Genomic DNA, 21,780 nt, shown 5'->3' on the forward strand with positions numbered 1-21,780 from the left:
AGTTTGCTTTGCAACAATAACAATTACTATTTTACAATTTTAATGTAAAATAAAATTATTATTATTGTAGTCATTCGTGAATAATCTATAATTTGGGGCCCAGTTGTGCAGCTCTACAAATAACACAGCAGACATGGAGCTTTATTTTAAATCACATTTTAAATTGTGATCAGTTTCTATCAGAGAAATTGCAATTAGATGTTGACATAGAATTAGCAATAGACCAAAAACATGTAATTGCCCTCATTACATTAACATTATTATTATTGTTTTCAGGGCATGGGCTACCTACATGCCAAAGGGATCCTTCACAAAGATATGAAATCCAAGAATGTATTTTATGACAATGGGAAAGTGGTCATCACCGACTTTGGCCTGTTCACAATATCTGGTGTTCTACAAGCAGGCAGGTAGGTCAAAATACACACAAACACACATTTACTCAACCTTACTGTAATATCAAGAAACAATGTTCTTTCTTTATGTAGAAAATGCCTATTTTTAATTGACAGTAATTGAAATGATTTTTAAAGAAAGTCTCCTAAACACTTGTTATAGTTGATAAGCCAGTGATGCAATACTCTAGTCCAATAAACATAACACATATCACAAACAAAATATTGAGTAGTTTGTATGTTATATTGAACTATAATAATTTTATAAATACTTTTTTTGTTGTTAAATTAGTCAACATTTCTTGTAATACAGTATGATCCTTAGGGTACTACTATGCACCTTTTATGGGTAATTATGATACAAATATGTACCTTTAAGTGTACTGCCCCAGTGACAAGCTGTTGGTACCCCTAAAAGTACAAGTTTGAGTGTAGGCAGGATGGTGTTTACTTGCTGAAATAGAAAGTGCGAGTGAGCTCAGTGTCTCCATAGATGAGGGACAAATGTACAAATCACACTATATGTGTGGCAGGCCATTAATAACTAATGACTTTCAGAAGTGCTTATTAAAAAGCAGAGCCTGTAATTATTAGAGTGTTGGCCACAGAGCTAAATCCAGTTTCACCTTCAGTGTTCTCATGGTTCCTGATAAATAACTGCTTCAGTAAGTTGAAGTAGCAGCAGATGTTATAATCACACCAGCATTTGACAGGACTTCAGTAACTTGTAACTGTGTAAACTCCCTCTAGCAATCTAATTTCAATGCACTGGAAAAGTATGAATAGATGAATATTGTTGCTTTTGCCAACCAGATTTTCATGGCTAAATAGAAAGAAGAGTTTGCAAGTATTGCACAAGTCATAATCTTATTTTTTTGTCATTTTTAAAGCTTGTTAAGTAAGGAGGAGGGTTAATTATACAGGGTTGTCTGCAAGTTGAAATATCAGAATGGAAATGCATTCTACAGTATATATTGCTCTTTATAATGTTTGACACAAAATGGTAATTCATTAGCCTTTAGCTTCAATACTTTATCAAACAGCATGTTCTTGAAAGGTTTAGTGAGTTTAAGCATCGTCTTAACAGAATTCAGTTCTTGCATTTGCCAATCAACAGCCCCGAAACACAAATTTTATTAAGAAATTAAACTTCTTTGTTTTGATTGTATATGTTTATTTGTGTAATAAGATGCTTAACGAAGTATTTGGCTTAGAAAGCGCTGAAAATTAGATTAAATTATCTGGGGCAACATGAAGCGTTTGCGACCGCTGATGACCGTGATGATGCTGATGTTGTTTTGGCACTCGTCCCATTGGTGTTTGTGTGTTGCGCCTCTTCGAAAATGTTTTCATTGGCATTGCAAGCAGTAAATCAACACCCCCGATGGAACGATATTACAAACACTCGTACTCGGTTCATCTGATTATGAGGCTGATTTCACACAAGTGTGTTTACGTATGTTGGCAGTAATTACTGGGGAAAAGACGAGGTCTCCACAGCGACAGGTTTACATTGCAGTCATTGACGATCAAGTCTCTTGGATTGGCTCATCATTGCCATTCTGATCAGCCCACTTCTACACCTCCACAGCCGTGTGAATTATTATCAGGAGTTATCAGGAGGAAGGGATAGTATTTGAGAGTGGCACATTTTTCTCAGGCCATCAGGGACGTGCAGGCTCTAGGATAATTATGAATTGTTTATCTGTAAGGCACAAGTCTGGCTCTCAATAACACGATTTTACATTGGTTATGTATTATGACTCAGGACCTGAGCGGGTATTGAAATAAGAGCTGATTATTTTGGGATTCGGTGCTGTTTGAAATGCAGCATCCATGTAAGGCAACATCTAGCAGGGACAAGAGGCTAGTGAGGCTGTGAACGCACTCGTACTGAAGCATCCGCAAATGTCAAGGTTTGTGTATGAGGGTTTGTGTGGGTTTGAGTCTTTTTGAGAGATGAAGTCATTGGAAATTTACTCTGGGCAGTCAGATGGGCTTCCCAGATTTTAGACAATATTGGTTTTAATGCTTCTTTCTTTCTTTCTTTCTTTCTTTCTTTCTTTCTGATATGGAGCAGTGTTTATACTACTACTACTACTACTACTACTAATACTAATATTATTGTTAATATTTATTTATTTATTATTTTGGGGCAACATTTGCCCCTGATTTTATATGTTAGGTTAAAAAGCTTGATCTCATTTATTAAAATGTAGTCTGACTATGCATAATTACATAGGTTATTGCTTATAAAAATATATTTGTAAAAATATATATTATTTATACAATTTACATGGTATAAATTCATTATAAATGAATACAATTATAATAATTATATATTAGTTATTAATTACTAATATTATTATTGATTAATAATAGAATGTTAAATAAATTAAGACAAAAATAAAGAAATAAATTAAAGTGTATTTTGTCCCCACTATTTGAGTTAGCATTTTTTTTTTCTTCCTGACCCCATTAATATATATACAGTCTTGTTCAAAATAATAGCAGTACAATGTGACTAACCAGAATAATCAAGGTTTTTAGTATATTTTTTATTGCTACGTGGCAAACAAGTTACCAGTAGGTTCAGTAGATTCTCAGAAAACAAATGAGACCCAGCATTCATGATATGCACGCTCTTAAGGCTGTGCAATTGGGCAATTAGTTGAATTAGTTGAAAGGTGTGTGTTCAAAAAAATAGCAGTGTGGCATTCAATCACTGAGGTCATCAATTTTGTGAAGAAACAGGTGTGAATCAGGTGGCCCCTATTTAAGGATGAAGCCAACACTTGTTGAACATGCATTTGAAAGCTGAGGAAAATGGGTCGTTCAAGACATTGTTCAGAAGAACAGCGTACTTTGATTAAAAAGTTGATTAGAGAGGGGAAAACCTATAAAGAGGTGCAAAAAATGATAGGCTGTTCAGCTAAAATGATCTCCAATGCCTTAAAATGGAGAGCAAAACCAGAGAGACGTGGAAGAAAACGGAAGACAACCATCAAAATGGATAGAAGAATAACCAGAATGGCAAAGGCTCAGCCAATGATCACCTCCAGGATGATCAAAGACAGTCTGGAGTTACCTGTAAGTACTGTGACAGTTAGAAGACGTCTGTGTGAAGCTAATCTATTTTCAAGAATCCCCCGCAAAGTCCCTCTGTTAAAAAAAAGGCATGTGCAGAAGAGGTTACAATTTGCCAAAGAACACATCAACTGGCCTAAAGAGAAATGGAGGAACATTTTGTGGACTGATGAGAGTAAAATTGTTCTTTTTGGGTCCAAGGGCCACAGGCAGTTTGTGAGACGACCCCCAAACTCTGAATTCAAGCCACAGTACACAGTGAAGACCGTGAAGCATGGAGGTGCAAGCATCATGATATGGGCATGTTTCTCCTACTATGGTGTTGGGCCTATTTATCGCATACCAGGGATCATGGATCAGTTTGCATATGTTAAAATACTTGAAGAGGTCATGTTGCCCTATGCTGAAGAGGACATGCCCTTGAAATGGTTGTTTCAACAAGACAATGACCCAAAACACACTAGTAAACGGGCAAAGTCTTGGTTCCAAACCAACAAAATTAATGTTATGGAGTGGCCAGCCCAATCTCCAGACCTTAATCCAATTGAGAACTTGTGGGGTGATATCAAAAATGCTGTTTCTGAAGCAAAACCAAGAAATGTGAATGAATTGTGGAATGTTGTTAAAAAATCATGGAGGGGAATAACAGCTGAGAGGTGCCACAAGTTGGTTGATTCCATGCCACACAGATGTCAAGCAGTTTTAAAAAACTGTGGTCATACAACTAAATATTAGTTTAGTGATTCACAGGATTGCTAAATCCCAGAAAAAAAAATGTTTGTACAAAATAGTTTTGAGTTTGTACAGTCAAAGGTAGACACTGCTATTTTTTTGAACACACCCCTTTCAACTAATTGCCCAATTGCACAGCCTTAAGAGCGTGTTAAGAGCGATTGTACTGCTATTATTTTGAACAATACTGTATATATATATATATATATATATATATATATATATATATATATATATATATATACAGTATCACGGGTGAGTGAATTCCTTTTTACTTGGATCAGGGACTCAGTCAAGCTGAAACAGCTCTATGTCTGTCTGTGATAGACTACTTTTAAATCCACGTCTGACACTTGAGAAGGAGGCAACTACTTTATCATTGTAGAGGGTTCACAGGTTTTTAATCGGTCCAATGGGAAGCAAAGTTCTGTTTACAAGTTCCTTTCTCTGTAAAAGTACATTGTATACTTTTAAGAAAAGAAAAAAAGATGCTAGTGAATTTCTTGCCATTCAGTCTTTAAAACATGTTGTAGAGTTTCTGTGGAACATATAGTCACTAGTATCAACTTTGGATTTAAAAATAAAAATAAACAGATTTAGAAGTAAATATAGGCATAACCTATTAAAATTATAGTGAATTGTGCTGCTTGGATAATTTAGGACAATTTCTAAGAAACGTTTTGAGTTCGAACTGAAATCTTTGACTTTTGCTTGCAGATTTTGACAATTCTGAGCAATGTTTGAAACCTACAGAATGTGAGATTTGTATATTTTTTGTCTGAGGAGATAATAACAAAAGTCTTCTTTTGCTCTCACTGCATTTACATTTATCAGATGCTTTTATCCAAAGCGACTTACAGTGCATACATTTATTTTAACCGAACATGTGCTCTGCTGGGAATCAAACCCACAAATGTCTGCACTGCTAACGCAATGCTCTACCACTGAGCCACAGGAACACTCACTGCTTTCTAGGGGAAACAACAAGTTCAAAAAGAGATATTATTTGTGGATTAGACTTTATGTTGATATTACGACAGTGGGGGATTTATAGTTGCTTGCCCTCTACTGTATTTCTTGGACAGAATTGTCACTCTAATGAACTTTTTGCTTGTTTTATGACCTTTTGTGTGGTACAAATGAATCAAACTCATAAAGGATTTGTGTGTTGTGATTGATCATGTTTTAAACTTCTTCTTCTGTGTGTGTCTCTCTCTCTTCAGTAGGAGAAAGGATAAGCTGCGGATCCCAAGCGGCTGGCTATGTCATCTCGCTCCTGAGCTCATCCGTCAGCTCTCCCCGGAGACCGCAGAAAACCAGCTTCCTTTCTCCAAACAGTCTGACGTCTTTGCCTTTGGGTGGGTCCCTCTCTGTCCCCCTCTCAGCACCCGTGTTTTCACCCCTCACTGCTTCTCTGCCTTTGTCACTCAGGGGACGAACAGAATCCATTTTATTTACAGAAATAAGCCTGACTTTTCCTCTCAACGGTTCATGTGCCCTTATAGCAACAGCATTTGGGGATTTTAATCATTTTTGGAAACCTAAAATATAAAAACATTTCATTAGGTGTAGTATTTAAAACATACTGCATACATACTTTTTTAGCAAACCATTAACCCCCCATGTGGTTAATCAGCATATTAGAATGATTTCTGAAGGATCATATGACACTAAAGACTGGAACAGTGGCTGCTGAAAATTCAGCTTTGCTATCAGATGAATAAATTAGCAGAAAGCAGTTATTTTTAAATTGTAATAATGTTACAATACTACCATTTTTGATATATTTACAGTAGGAAATTTACTAAATTTTTTAATGGAACAGGATCTTTACTTAATATCCTAATGATTTTTGGCATAAAAGAAAAATTGATTAATCGCATCCAAAATAAACGTTTTTGTTTAAATAATATATTTATGTGCGCTGTGTATATTTATTATGCATACATAAATACACAAACATACAGTAAATATTTAGAAAATATTTACATGTATATATTTATATTCTTACATTTTATAATATATATATTACATATTTATATATATATATATATATATATATATATTAGTGGTGGGCCGTTATTGGCGTTAACGTGCTGTGTTAATGTGAGACTTTTATCGGGCGATTAAAAAAAATATAGCCGTTAATCTATTCTCAAAGTTGGGTTTAGAGCTGGGTCTATACTAAGCAAGCTATGATGACTTTCACCTTGATTTTTTATATAACCGACTGGATGATGCCAGCCTAAAAATATGCTCAGGACAGTTGACGGGCAACTGCTGCGCATCGTCACGAAAGCTGATCTTTTTCACATGTTTTTAAGCCTCACCGTTTGTCGATTTAAACATTAAAGCATCCAAAAACAAGACGCGGAAAAGCTGAAGAGAGTAGCTGGTTACTCCCGCACTGTGTTCGGTTCGGAGAGAGAGACGCGTATCACGGACAGCGACACTGAACCGAGAAGTTCTCCTCGAAGTCCCTCCTGCACCTGAACAAACAAATACAAATCGCAGTTTGAACCAACAAAAAGATTTGAAAGTGCCAAATTCAGTATCGCGGTGTTCTGGTGTTCAGAGAAAGGCGTCTCAAAACGCATGAACATCGAATATGCTTATTTTTGCTCTTGTGCCGACAGATACATGAATAATGTCAAAATATGACATTTATGACATAAAAAAATATTTCAAAATATCCACCTTGGAAATTATGCTCGAAAAAACTGTCGGTTATTTCTCAAGTGAAAGTAAACAGTTCAGGAAAAAAAATGGGATGTGTATTATATTGGATGCGTTCATCTTCTCTTAAAGTGACCGCTCCTAATTTAGCTGCTGGCTGCTGTAATGTTAATCCAAGAAAATGAAAACGAAAATCACTCACTGCTCTTGACTAAATTACTTTGTAGTTTTAACAGTCAAACCAAAAATTATTCAGACACCAGATATAATTTTTGATATATATAGCAAAACTGTAATAATGTGAGAAATGTTGAAGGTGTCTGAATAAATGTAGGTTTGATGGTATATTTCATTTTTACATTGAAGACTATCCAGTGCTATTTTACATTTAATTATTTGGTTTCTGTACCTTGACACCTACAAACTTGAAAAAAAAACTTAAACGTTGTGTTAATAGCACAAATAAATAAAAAGAAACGAGCATACAAATTAAACAATTTCAAACAGGGCCCACTGGTACAACCTTTACCGGGTCACCGCTGACCCCTGCTACGGCCCTGCTCATGCCTGTTTCACACATAATCCGTCTGCAGTGCTTATGCAGTCCGTGTGCGTTACGTATGTGGTGCAGCACGGACTCGATGTGCTTTCACACAGGACACTGCTGCAGACGCAACACTCCTGGAACGCAACTGGAATCCATTAACATGGGTGCGTAAAAAAATACGCATCGCATAGTTGTGAAACAGGCATGAGGTTGTTTGCACCTTGTGCAATTTGGAAATAGTTTACAGCTTTTTCAAGAACGTTGTGATGCATTTTGGAAATAGGAGATGAGCCCCTTTTCTAATGCACCACCTAGCTTGATAAACCCCTTCTCAAAGACTTACTGTTTGTCAGTTTTATTTGGGTAACACACATATTCTGAATGCCTTTCGAATGAGTCATTTTAATCTAGATTAATTTAAAGATCACAGTGAGATTAATCTAGATTAAAAAATGTATCTATGCCCACCACTAATATATATTATTATATTATATAATATATATATATATATATATATATATATATATATATATATATATATATATATATATATATATATATATATTGAATATATAAACATATATTTGTCTTAAATACATGCATGTGTATGTATTTATATATACATAATAAATATACACATTATACACACATATATTAAGTAAACAAAAACATTTATTTTGGATGCGATTAATCGCGATTAATCATTTGACAGAAGTAGTTTAAGTAAGTAAGTAAGTAAAGTTTATTTATATAGCGCATTTATCACAGCAAAGCTGACCAAAGCGCTGAACATAGTCAAAGATAAACATAAAATAAACAGAACAAAACAGATTATGCAGAAAAACAATTGAACATAGATAAAATTCAATTTAAAATGCCTGGGAATAAAGATATGTTTTCAACTTCATTTTAAAAGTTGTGATAGATGGTGCAAGGCGAATGTCCAGTGGAAGTTGGTTCCAGAGACGAGGGGCCGCAATAGAAAAAACCCTATCACCCTTAGTTTTTAAGCGTGAACGAGGGACAACTAAAAGAGCTCTATCAGAGTTTACATTTAAATCAATCACTTAAATCAAACATTTAAATAAGTCACTTTACCTGGTACACTGACCACATAAACATACATCTATAGTATCAAATGGTATGAAAGTAAAATCAATCATGAAATCACAATAATACAAATAGCTAGATAGGCTATAGCCCGTTTAGGATGAGCATTATCACAAAATTTATTCACTCAGTGCTCAGCATCCACTAATAAGATTGTATTCACATGAGGCAGCATGCAGACCTGAACCTCCATCTGTACTTATTTCTACCTGACCCAGGCTTTTCCAGAGGCAGTGAGTGTGTGGGCCAAATAAATAAAAGAATGGATGGATGGTTGATGAAATGAAGGAATGCTGCTCTGTTGGGTCCTAACACAATTGCGTCCTCAGCTGTTCTCTCCATATGGAGGCTCTGTCACACTGTCACTCTATGGGAGCCAAATACAGCACCCACGCAAGCTGTCCAGCTGGTCACACTAAAGGGACATTACCTAGAGGTGACCCCAAAGCAGATCTCCCTATTGTCCCTTCTGCCTCCTCTTTTTCACTTCCGTTGTTCTCTGCGAGTGCCGTGTTCAGAGAGTTTGCAGCTGCTGTGGGATATTTTATGCACATAATGCTCTCATATTCTGTTTTATGGACGTTTTATGATCCTATATGTATATACAATATGAACGTTACAATATGTTATGCTACAAATCGTGCCAAATTCATTAAATGGCCTTATTCACTAACCACCCACAAGTTGTTGTTATTCTTTTCAGTTCAAACATGCATACTTTCGATGTAAATTTGGCTATTTATAGTATGCATTGTTCAGCACTATCTACTCGGCACTATCGACTTATGCTTTCTGTGGGCGGTAAATTTATTTTTATTATAAAAGACATGTTTATGCATGCTTTCTAGCAATCATGGCAGCGGCAATTCATCAAATGATGATCAAATGTTAGAGAAACTGGGCAGATGTCCCGATTTGGTGTTGATAAGTGCATTTAAAAAAAAAATTTGAGCCGATTCAGGTGTCTGGATCACAGTGAAAAAGTCTCAGTAAAGTATGGCAGATCAGGAAGTCTAGAGCATCTTCTACAAATGAATTGAAGGCTGGAATAAACCACACAACTTTTAAAATCTGAACAGATTTGAAAACACTAGGAATCATACACTTGACGACTTTGTAAATAGTTACAGAGAAAAAGCGGGCAAAAACATTGTGCACAAAGGGCCAAAACAGAAAAAAAGATGCATTTTCAAATGTATCCAAATTAATGTGGACAAAGCCTAAAGCCATAAGACTGTATCATCGGGTGCAAATGCCATTCTCAAAGTGAATTCTCCCTCTCAGTACTGCAAAAGCCATCTCAGTTACATTGATTTAGTTTTTCTCACCAGTCTCAGCAAGCTGCACGTTTTGCTTTCGGTTTTAAATTGCAGAGCTCCAATTTTTGAGCTTTTCAGCGGCGCACTCCATTCAATGATTGTTAATTAGCTCCTAAGTGTGGTTTAGTAAACTTTAACATGAGCATGCTCTTTAGAGCAGAATACTGTGTTTTTCAGCATTCAACAGCACCTCAAAGTCATTTATTAATTATCTTGAATGACTTGTAACTAAATCAGAATGCAAAGTGACGTAGTGTACCAGAAGTGCTTTAAAGCTTTTGAACTGCTGTTTTGCGGCCCCTCAGGGAGGCCCGTGGCACTCTTTACATGTCCTTGTGCACACACACGCATACTTAAGCTTATGCATGATTGACTTTTTGTTCTTCTTAAAGTAAACAAAATATAGTTAAGATCTATTTATATTAGATTATATATAATTATATATATTTTTATTTTTTATTCAGAGAAATAGCTTGCACTATTTTAGGCACATTTTCAAAACTTTATAAGACTCTTAATCTTGTTCACAAATACTTGGAAAAGAACACCTGCTGTTCTTAAATTATGGAAATTTTAATTACAATTTGATTTGTTCATCATTATTTTATATATAAAAAATTTATATATTTAATTTTTTAATCAATTTATGAACCTGTTTTATATGTTTTTGAGAGGGTTTTTAATAAATTATGAAATGCATTACAATTGTAAAAGTATATATACACTATTATTTTTAAAATGTGAAATCTCAAAATGTATTTAAACGTAAAAAAAGCTTATTACATTTATTAGGATTTAGCGATTTATTCATTTAATTTAATTTAAATAATTTTAGTAAAGACATTATTTATATGTTTTTAATAGTTTTTATTGTATCTTTACATTTATACTCTATATTTTCTGACATTTTGCCCTCACAAGTGAGTGAAACAACACTCAGACTCTCATTTATAGATATAGATTAATATAAGTTTACTTTTTTAGATCTTCATGTATTTATATTTTATTTTATATAAATATATTTTAAGTCATTTTTTTAACCCATTTACAAACCTTTTTTTAGTTGAGTTTTTTATTATATTAATTTTTTATTAACTTTTGAAACATCCGTCCCTCACAAGTATAAAGAAACCAGTACATGCACACACACTAACATTCATTTGTCATATCTTTCAGCACTATCTGGTACGAGCTCCATGCACGCGAGTGGCCCTTTAAGAATCAGCCAGCTGAAGTCATTATCTGGCAGGTGGGAAGTGGAATGAAGCCCATCCTCACTCAGATCGGCATGGGCAAAGAGATATCCGTAAGTATTCACACACACCTAATATGCTGAAGAACTCTTAAAATTATCAACTTTTCACATACAAAGCTGTCAATATATGTGTCATATGAACTACTTTTATTGTGCTTTTGTGGTTTGAGCATGACAGTCCCATCACTGTTAGGGGCCTAAGCTGTTATGAATTTACTGGAAACTTCACAGGTCTTATTGCTTCTATAAAACAGTTATTCCATATATATAGCAAGGTTTCACAAAATGAAACAAAGCAAATAAAATGTAAAGATATTAATAAAACAAAACAATGTAGTTCCTCAGAAACGGTTGTGGTTGCAACAAAGTGTTTGCTGAGCAACACGCATATTTGGAAACAAAGAGGTGTTTGTTTGTAGAGTAATTTACAACAGCTTGGAATTAATGCTGTCAAATGATTAATCGCGATTAATTGCATCCAAAAGAAAGGTTTTTGTTTACATAATATATGTATGTGTACTGTGTATATTTATTATGTATATATAAATACCACACACATACAGTATATACAGTATTTGGAAAATATATATGTGTATACATTTATATATTTATATTCTTTCATTTTATATTATATATTAATATATTTCAAAATTATAAACGCGACACTTGTTTTTGCCCCCATTTTTCATGAGCTGAACTCAAAGATCAGAGACTTTTTCTATGTACAGAAAAGGCCTTTTCTCTCAAATATTGTTCGCAGATCTGTCTAAATCTGTGTTAGTGAGCACTTCTCCTTTGCCGAGATAATCCATCCACCTCACAGGTGTGGCATATCAAGATGCTTATTAGACAGCATGATTATGGCACAGGTGTGGGCGTGAAAACCAGTCAGTATCTGGTGTGACCACCATTTGCATAGATCTCCTTCGCATCTGGTTGTAGATTGTGACCTGTGGAGTGTTGGTCCACTCTTCTTCAATGGCTGTCAGAAGTTGCTGGATATTAGTAGGAACTGGTACATGCTGTTGTATACGCTGATCCAGAGCATCCCAAGCATGCTCAATGGGTGACATGTCCGGTGAGTATGCTGGCCAAGCAAGAACTGGGATGTTTTCAGCTTCCAGGAAATGTGTACAGATCAATCTCAATCCACAACGTAGACATCAGCAAACTGCTCACCCACACAATTCCATACACGCTGTCTGCCATCTGCCCTGTACAGTGAAAACCGGGATTTATCCTTGAAGAGAACACCTCTCCAAAGCGCCAGACGCCATCAAATGTGAGTATTTGCCCACTCAAGACGGTAATGATGACAAACTGCAGTCAGGTCGTGACCCTGATGAAGATTCTGGATGTGGAGGTCCTGGGCTGATGTGGTTACACGTGGTCTGCGGTTGTGAGGATGGTTGGATGTACTACCAAATTCTCTGAAACACCTTTGGAGACAGCTTATGGTAGAGAAATTAACAGTCAATTCACGGGCAACAGCTCTGTGAGGCTCTGTGATCCACCTGTGAGGTGGATGGATTATCTTGGCAAAGGAAAAGTGCTCACTAACACAGATTTAGACAGATCTGTGAACAATATTTGAGAGAAATCGGCCTTTTGTGTACATAGAAGAAGTCTTAGATCTTTGAGTTCAGCTTATGATAAATGGGTGCAAAAACAAAAGTGTCGCGTGTATAATTTTTGTTCAGTATACTGTATACGCAGGTGCATCTGCGTGGAAAAGTTTCTCTCAAAAATTGATTTCAGTAATTCTTCTCAAATTGTGAAACTCGTGTATTAAATAAATTCAATGCACACAGACTGAAGTAGTTTAAAGTATTTGGTTCTTTTAATTGTGATGATTTTGACATTTAACAAAAACCCAACAAAATCTCAACAAATTAGAATACTTCATAAGTATTCATTTTTAGTGAATTGTTGGCCTTCTGGAAAGTATGTTAATTTACTGTATGTGTACTTAATACTTGGTAGGAGCTCATTTTGCTTTAATTACTGCCTCAATTCGGCTTGGCATGGAAGTGATCAGTTTGTGACTCTGCTGAGGTGGTTTGGAAGCCCAGGTTTCTTTGACAGTGGCCTTCAGCTCATCTGCATTTTTTGATCTCTTGTTTCTCATTTTCCTCTTGAGAATACCACATAGATACTCTGGGGTTCAGGTCTGGTGAGTTTGCTGGCCAGTCAAGCACACCAACACCATGGTCATTTAACCAACTTTTGGTGCTTTTGGCGGTGTGGTCAGGTGCCAAATCCTGCTAGAAAATGAAATCAGCATCTTCAAAAAGCTGGTCATCAGAAGGAAACATGAAGTGCTCCAAAATTTCTTGCTAAATGGGTACAGTAATTTGGTTTTCAAAAATGACACTGCACCCCAAATCATCATAGACTGTGGAAACTTAACACTGGACTTCAAGCAACTTGGGCTATGAGCTTCTCCACCCTTCCTTCATATGGTTTCCAAATGAAATACAAAACTTGCTCTCATCTGAAAAGAGGACTTTGGACCACTGGGCAACTGTCCTGTTCTTCTTCTCCTTAGCCCAGGTAAGACGCCTCTGACTTTGTCTGTGTTTCAGGAGTGGCTTAACAAGAGGAATACGACAACTGTAGACAAATTCCTTGAAATGTCTGTATGCCTTGACCCCAGCCTCAGTCCATTCCTTGTGAAGTTCACTCAAATTCTTGAATCGATTGTGCTTTACAATCCTCATAAGGCTGCTGTTCTCTCTGTTGGTTGTGCATCTTTTTCTTCCACACTTTTCCCTTCCACTCAACTTTCTGTCAACATGCTTGGATACAGCACTCTGTGAACAGCCAGCTTTCTTTGGCAATGAATGTTTGTGGCTTACCCTTCTTGTGAAGGGTGTTAATGATTGTCTTCTGAACAACTGTCAGATCAGCAGTCTTCCCCATGATTGTGTAGCCTAGTGAACCAAACTGAGAGATCATTTTGAAGGCTCAGGAAACCTTTGCAGGTATTTTGAGTTGATTAGCTGATTGGCATGTCTCCATATTCTAATTTGTTGAGATTTGTTGAGAAATCAACACAATTAAAATAACCGAAGAACTAAACTAATTCAGTCTGTGTTCACTGAATTTATTTAATTCACAAGTTTCACAATTTGAGTCGAATTAATGAAATGAGCTTTTCCACGACATTCTAATTTATTGAGATGCACCTGTACATAATAAATATACATAGTGTACACACATATATTATATATAAAAAAAAATATATATTTTGGATGCGATTAATCGTAATTAATCATTTCACAGCACTACTTTGAATGTGGTTCAACCAATCGGAATCAAGTTCATCACCGGGACTATCCATTTTATAATGGCTTTTAGATCACATTAAGTCAGAACCTAGTACTTGACCAGATTCTTCTTTCCTGTGCAGGACATCCTGCTGTTCTGTTGGGCGTATGAACAGGAAGAGCGGCCCAGCTTCTCCAAGCTCGTGGAGCTACTGGAGAAACTCCCGAAACGCAACCGTCGCCTGTCTCACCCAGTACACTTCTGGAAATCAGCTGAGTATGTGAAATGAGCTAAGCTAAAGTCAAAACCGCCTATTTATAAAATAAATGTAAAAAAACAACAAAAAAAGCGAAGCAATCGTGAGGAAACGTTAAAAGGGAGTCAGTCAGTGTGACTGAGAGTCGCTACAGGATGGTGCATGTATTCTGCTGTATTTAGCGACGTTTCCTTAACGCAGTGATCGTTTAGCATATTTAAAGCACACAGTATTTTCTGGTGTATCCTTTGGTCATGAAAGGGAGATGTTTTCTTCTGTTTTTTTTGTTGCTAAATGTTTGTTCTGTTTAGCATATATAAACTGCTTGTGATTATTTCTCATTTTCTTGAATGAGTCCACTTTCAGTGAATGTTGTTTTCTTTTGTTGAACCTCTGCAATGCATTTTTACTGAAACTATTGTTAATTTTGTCTGTATTGTTTTTATTCTTTTTTAATTTGGTCATTGGATGAATGTATTTATTTATTTAAATTTTTTTTTTTGATTTTGAGATATGTACCCTTTGGAGTTGTTTTACACTTGTTTGTTTTCTCTCATTCACTCTGTATCAGTGTTTATCAAAATTCCATCCCATCGTTCGAATTTTCCGATCATGAAGCTTTAATGTAAAGCAGTGAGGCGAGTATTCCGAGAATGTGAAATGTTTTTCTCCCTTCCTGTCGCACTGTAGATAAGGTCATTTATTCGCGCCGTCAACATTGCCTATATTGTTCGCGTGACGGCACCGTAATCGAACGTGCTGTCGTGACTCGAGGCACGTACCGTATGTATATTATCAACACTTGAATTGTATCATGCCTAACTGTGACAAAAACAGAATTACCTAGGGGTAAACTGCTATTCCTGAGCCTACAAAGAAAAAGGGATGGATATAAATGTCTGTATCTATCTATCTATCACACTTACAAATCTTTTCTTATCAGTGCATACTTACGAATGTTTAGCATAATTTAAAGCTTTGCGTTGTTTGTACTAGGCTACACATTGTTGTATTGTAGAGATTATACAGTACCATGAGTAATAGTGCACTATTCACCACAACAGCATTTGTATATTATTCTAAATCACATCTCATTAATATGACTGTTGCATGTTGCAAGTTCTAGAGTGTCCTTGTTGTAATACGGAACGGTGATAATGTCAAAATGAGTGTGAAGGTTGGTGTCGCTAGCTAGGTATGGCTTAAACCGAACCGCTATCCCGCTTTCTCCACCATGCACTCTGGGTACAGACAATCTGCTCACTTGTAAAGCCATGGCTTTTCGAGTCATAGACAGTGCCAGTGCTCACAAACTTGTTGCTGCTGTTATTTTTGAAGTGCTCAAGTATATTTTAGAATAAAAAAAATACAGATGTTGTTAAGTGGGCGTTTATATTTGTACGGTCGACCGTTTTTACATGCATGAGAACATTTTTAGGGGATTTTTTTCCCCCGAGGTCAGAATCAGACAGTAGTTTTACAAGCTGTGACTAAATACAATGACTGCATTTGTGAGAAACTAAGAAAGTAATGCAAAATGATATTTAAAGTCTGTATCAGCACAATTTTAAAACTACAATTAAAGAACTGTGCTATAACATTTATATATTTTTTGAAACAGGGCTACGAGGACTTGTTGGGACAGTGTTTTTACACTGGGAATGATGGGAAATCGTGAGAAGATGGGGTCTTGTTAACAACCATTATTAGCAGCTTCCATATCAGGCCTATTTAACAGGCGGTAGATTTTGCTTAATAATATGTTGCTGTAATTAATATTCCAGTCACTCAATCCGACCTCATTGTCATCTATTATATTTCTACTCCATTATGAATGTATGAATTGTTCTGTGTGTGTGCCTTGTTGTTAACGTTGTTTTCCTTTTTCTTTTTTCTTTCTATCCATCCATGCATTTCCTCTGTCGTCGTTGATTATTTATCAACACTTCTCCATCGCTCTGGTTTACGTTTCTTTTCTGATATTGTGTTTGCATCTTTGCAGATTTCTTTGATGGCCATGATTGAGTTTTTGTATTATGTATTTGTTGTAAGTATATATAAAGCTTGTATTTACTGATGCCTTATGGTCCATGGCTTAGCGACTGGTACACATCACAAGCTCTTTCTTTGCACTCATCCTTTATGAAAATATATGAAAATAAAAAGGTGTTGATTTTGGACTTTTGTTTTTTGTTCGTCATTTATTTTTGCTCCTTGTCATGATTCATGTTTTATGTTGATAAAAAAAAAATTCGATGTTACATTATTTAAAAGCTTTAAACCTGAAAAGTTCTTAAGTGGTTACTGTAAGTAAATAATTAATTGATTTTAATTATTTTAACGAGTTGGATCAGGAACAGAACAAAGTTTAAAACATTTCACTTACACTAAAAACTGTACATAACCACAAAAAAAAAAAAAAAATGTTGCATCATAAATATTTGATAAACTTACGAAATTTAGAAAATGTCTGTATTGAACATTTAGCAAATTAGATTTATACCTATTATAAATATATATCATATATATATATATGATATATATTATATATAACACATGATAGGTAAAAATTTATAGCCTTAATGCACTGTAAGTCGCTTTGAATAAAAGTTATTTTCAAGAATGTGGGTAAATGAAGAGCTGATGGTAGCCATTGACTTCCATTGTACGGAAAAAAAAATACTATGGAGGTCAATGGCTATTAATTAGCTGTTTGTTTTCAGCAGAAGAAAGAAATTAATATAGGTTGGAAATGATATGAGGGTGAGTAAATTATAATTTTTGGGCAAAGTATCCTTTTAAAACCTTTGATCTATCACTTTTTGGTTACACAGAATGTCCAAGACACTGCAAAGGCTCAACATCTAGTGGTAACAATTGTGTGTATTTAAAGAGATCATTCATACAAACATCAAAATTCCGTAATTTTACTCTCATATCATTCAAAAACAATATACAGTAAGATTCTTTGTAAACACAAGGTGAGTTCTGAATAACACGCTGGTCTTTTCTTCTTCATGCACTTTTTCTGTTCCACAGAAGAAAGTAAGTCATATGTGTTTGGAATGATATGAGATAAAATTTTCATTTTGGGGTGAACTATCGCTTTAAGGATCTGGGCAGCAAATGCCACCTGACGGCAAATGTCAAACATCTTCATTGGCTAGTCTTTCTAATGAGAGGAAAATCTGCTACTGTCGCTCCCAATTTCTCCCTCAGCTGATGAGTTTAACTAGGTCAAATCACTGTTTAAAAAGTGAAATTAGGTGAGCCTAAAACTCACTCCAATTATGTGGCTCAAATGGAGCTTAATGACCTATTTTAAATATTGTGGCTTAATGTTAACACTTTAAATATATAAAATATGATTAATATTAGTTAAATTATTATGCTTCAATTTTAAAATATAATTTATAATAAATATTTGATTTGAATATAATGCCTCATCTAAGAACAATTATTAAGACAGTTAAGTATATCAATGCAAAACAGATGATCTAACAGTGATTATAACCTAAATTGGCTTTTAAAAAAATTGGCTTCACATAGTAATCACATAAAAACTGGCCTGAAGTAATATACAGAGAACAAACTGACCTGAAACCTTCAACAAGAGCAGAGCACCTCTGAGACCCTCCAATTACAAGCAGATAAACAAATTGAATTCCCTGGATCAGAGTCAGATGAGGGTTAGTGGTTTAGAAAGACCCATGGAGAACGATCATAAAATACCATAAATTGCCAAATCACACAAGATTATTAGAAGGGGATCCCTAATTGAATCAGGAGAAGTGAGCAAAGAAAGCGTGTAATAAAGGAATAGAAATTGGATGTTAGTAATTAGATATGCATGCTATGTATATTTCATAATAATTTACAATATATCTGTTTCAAAACCAAGTGAGTTGACTACAGAGGGAGCATTTTAAGGCATCATAAACATGTGCGAAGGCTTTTCAGAAAGGTAGGCAACTTGACAATGCTGCTTTATATATATATATATATATATATATATATATATATATATATATATATATATATATATATATATATATATATATATATATATATATATAATATTATCAATACACATTATGCTCTGTCTAATTACAGGAAAATTATTAAATAATTTGCATATTAAATAATTATGTAACTAGGCATATTTTTATGCTCAGAGAATTGAGTTTTTTTATGCTGCACTCTTAAAGAATAAAGGTTGTGGCACCTAGAAAAAAGAATCTTTAATATTCATGGAATCTTATCATTGCACAAAAGGTTCTTTAGATCAAAATATTCTTCAGAAATATATTCCTGTAGAATGTTTAATGCATTATAAACCCCCTTTTGGAACCTTAATTTTTAACAGTGTATTGAATGTGTTTTTTGTGTGCTTTACATGAGAAATGCTATTTATATTTTATTAGTAGTTTGACATACATTTTTCATTTCCCATTTTATTTATGATGCTGACTGAGAAAGTTGCTGCCTGCAGACAGCAAGGTGGCTCAAAGTTTTGGAACAGAGCCTATATTTAAAGGGACAGAACTAAAATCTAAGAAATATAATTTTGTGTTTTGTCCAGTGTCTGATTTGTTAAATTTGACCTTCTGTTGAATCATTTTGAACCTTCCATTTTTCAACTTTTCTCTTTTTCCACATATAATTTCTCTCACCCATAATGAGTCTGTCGTTCTGAATGAACTGGGATGCACAAACCAGGCCCGGAGGTAAACGATATATCCAAACCTTACTGATTCTACACTCACAGTTGTGAAGGTTTGATCTGGATTTACAGCCTCAAGCTTAGTTTGCACTGAAAATGAGCATTTTTGCTCCATTCTAAAGGGTGACCAGTGACAGGTACTGTTTCAATATAAGCCTTTTTTTTTTTTTTTTTACGTGGGAGGACTTTCTGACCAATTTCATGCTTCAGATGTCTAGATTAAAAGTCATATGCGCAGAAGAGTCGAGGTTGAAGACACCCACACACTTCACTGAGCTTGTGCTGATTAGTCACGAACTTGGGCCAAAAAAGGAGAGAGCTGTGAGAGAATGAGAAAAGGTTAGATTCAAAGATGAGTGACAAGAGAGTGGTAATATTGAATCGCACATCAGGTTGGAGATCTACTAGCAATATCAACGAATTTTTATGTGTTGTCCAATGTTTAAATGTAATGACACGTGAAACATGTAGCTTGAAGCATTTCGCTTTCCCATACTTAAGTAGAGTTTGCATTGGTCTTAAGTAAGTAAATCCTCATTCAGACAGTAAATTTAATATCCTTCAAACTTTCCAGAACAGAAAAAAACCCCAACAAACTTTGATTTGGCCCCCTCAGCTCACTAACAGCTGATTTCATTTGTTTATGTTAGCATGTCGCTAAGCTAACGACAAAGCAATAGTATGAAATAGCCTTTGAATCGAAACTTCAGAAGGCCTGATGTTGATGTCTATGTTTAGGAACAGCTTTTTTGTCATATCCAAACCTGTGATGCCTAAAAATGCCATCTAGGCAGCTCGCTAGGTTTTGGATGTAATGTGTTTGTATGTATTTCTTTAATGTGTCCCATCAGAAGCGGAAGACACAGACATAATAAGTCATGCTGGTTTAACTTTATCCGTTTTCCTTTTCATAGGCTGTGACAGCGATGGGTTCCTGTTCTTCAGAAGGCCTTTCTCTCTCTCATTGTCTCATCTGGACTGCATTCTCACACCCAATCAAGCCCGGGACTGAGGTCTTACCTCATCAGTCACATGACAGGAAATCTTGGCACTGGCTTCCTGTGATCCTTATGATCGATCGACTGAGTTCATTATAGAGAGTCCTTGCTGCGTTAGTCTATGCAGAATATGGCTGGCACCTTTGGTTTGATTTTGATTTTGACTTTGGTTTTAAAAAGAGGCTGCATTTTCATAATCAAGTCAATATCTATCCTCCATTCCAAACATGTCTACTATCAACGTCACAGCCATTCTGGAGACGCATTAAAGGTGAAGTGTGTCATTTTTATATTAAAATACTTTAATATACATGCAGGTTTAATGAGGAAAGGAAAGCTATTTGAGGCATGATTTCCCTGTGTAGCTTTCCAAACATTTGCTCTGTTTGTTTGATTGATCTGAAACATTAATTCGACCAATGGAGTAATTCTGCAGATGATACAGCTGTTTATCTGAACAAATGAATGCAACTGTGACTTTTTCAGCAGCCATGACTCTGAAAGGTATTTTACCTATTCATTTTCATCCATAGAGATTTCAAACAGGGCCTTGACCCAAATCAACCAGCTCTGAGATGAATCACATTATCATATTTGATTAAAAGGAAAGCTATTAGAAAATAAGAAAACAGGTAAAAGATGGCGTACTTGATTATTTCATGAAGAAAACAGTATGATGTGAACCAGAAATCAATCAAAAGTGACAGAAAAGTTACAAAAGTTTTCTATTTTAAATAAACAGTGAAGAAAATATTAAGATTTTTTTTTCTTAAGCAGCAAATCAGCAAACAAGAATGATTTTTTAAGGATGATGTTACATAACAGGAATACATTAGATTAAAAAAACACTTGGTGAGCATAAAATAATAAATATAAATACAAATAAAAAAATAACAGCACCAAAGTTTTGAACAGTAGAGTATAGATTAAACTAGCAGAACACGTGCATATAATCATGTTCAGAGGACAACAGTAAACCAACCTTAAAAGCAGATATAAGAAAAGACAGCAGATTCTCACCAGCTGGAAATATTTACTTCTTCAGAAAAAAAAAAAAAAGATCGTTTGAGAAACCTGTCTGGAAACAGTTGTTATTCATGCAATATCACACTTCACCTTTAATATCTACTTCATTTAATCTTCATTGAATGCTATTTTAATGTCCAGGTAACCTCATCCTTTTACATAATGTAAAACACACACAAAGATGCAGTCATACTCACCCGATCAATGCTCGTCTGATGAGTCAGTGTCTGAGCAGGAGCTGTTCAGGTATGCAGCCACATGAGCCCTCATTTAATTACATTACTCTTTGCACTCAGGACAGTAAAATGAGCTCACTGACATTTTCTGCCCATTGGAAAGACATCACTGTTTTCAGAGAAATCCTCTAGTTGAACTTTAACATTCAG

General features: G+C 35.2%; 1 protein-coding gene across 3 annotated transcripts in view; it reads left to right on the plus strand.

The window, feature by feature from the left end:
- LOC113068102 (kinase suppressor of Ras 2-like) overlaps window positions 1–20,769 on the plus strand; it is an 85,961-nt gene extending 65,192 nt beyond the window's left edge. For 2 of the 3 annotated variants that reach the window (XM_026240697.1, XM_026240700.1), the window contains exons 18-21: window positions 277–410; window positions 5,438–5,572; window positions 11,043–11,172; window positions 14,534–14,747. In XM_026240697.1, the coding sequence (XP_026096482.1) occupies window positions 277–410; window positions 5,438–5,572; window positions 11,043–11,172; window positions 14,534–14,680 (546 nt within the window). In that variant the 3' untranslated portion in view covers window positions 14,681–14,747. Of the gene's footprint in view, window positions 1–276; window positions 411–5,437; window positions 5,573–11,042; window positions 11,173–14,533; window positions 14,748–20,284 lie in introns of those variants that run through there. The other variant, XM_026240699.1, reaches the window with a different exon arrangement.
- The last annotated feature ends 1,011 nt before the right edge of the window (window positions 20,770–21,780 follow it).

The sequence above is a fragment of the Carassius auratus genome, linkage group LG30F (genome assembly GCF_003368295.1).
Source record: "Carassius auratus strain Wakin linkage group LG30F, ASM336829v1, whole genome shotgun sequence".
In the NCBI taxonomy this organism is placed as follows: domain Eukaryota; kingdom Metazoa; phylum Chordata; class Actinopteri; order Cypriniformes; family Cyprinidae; genus Carassius; species Carassius auratus.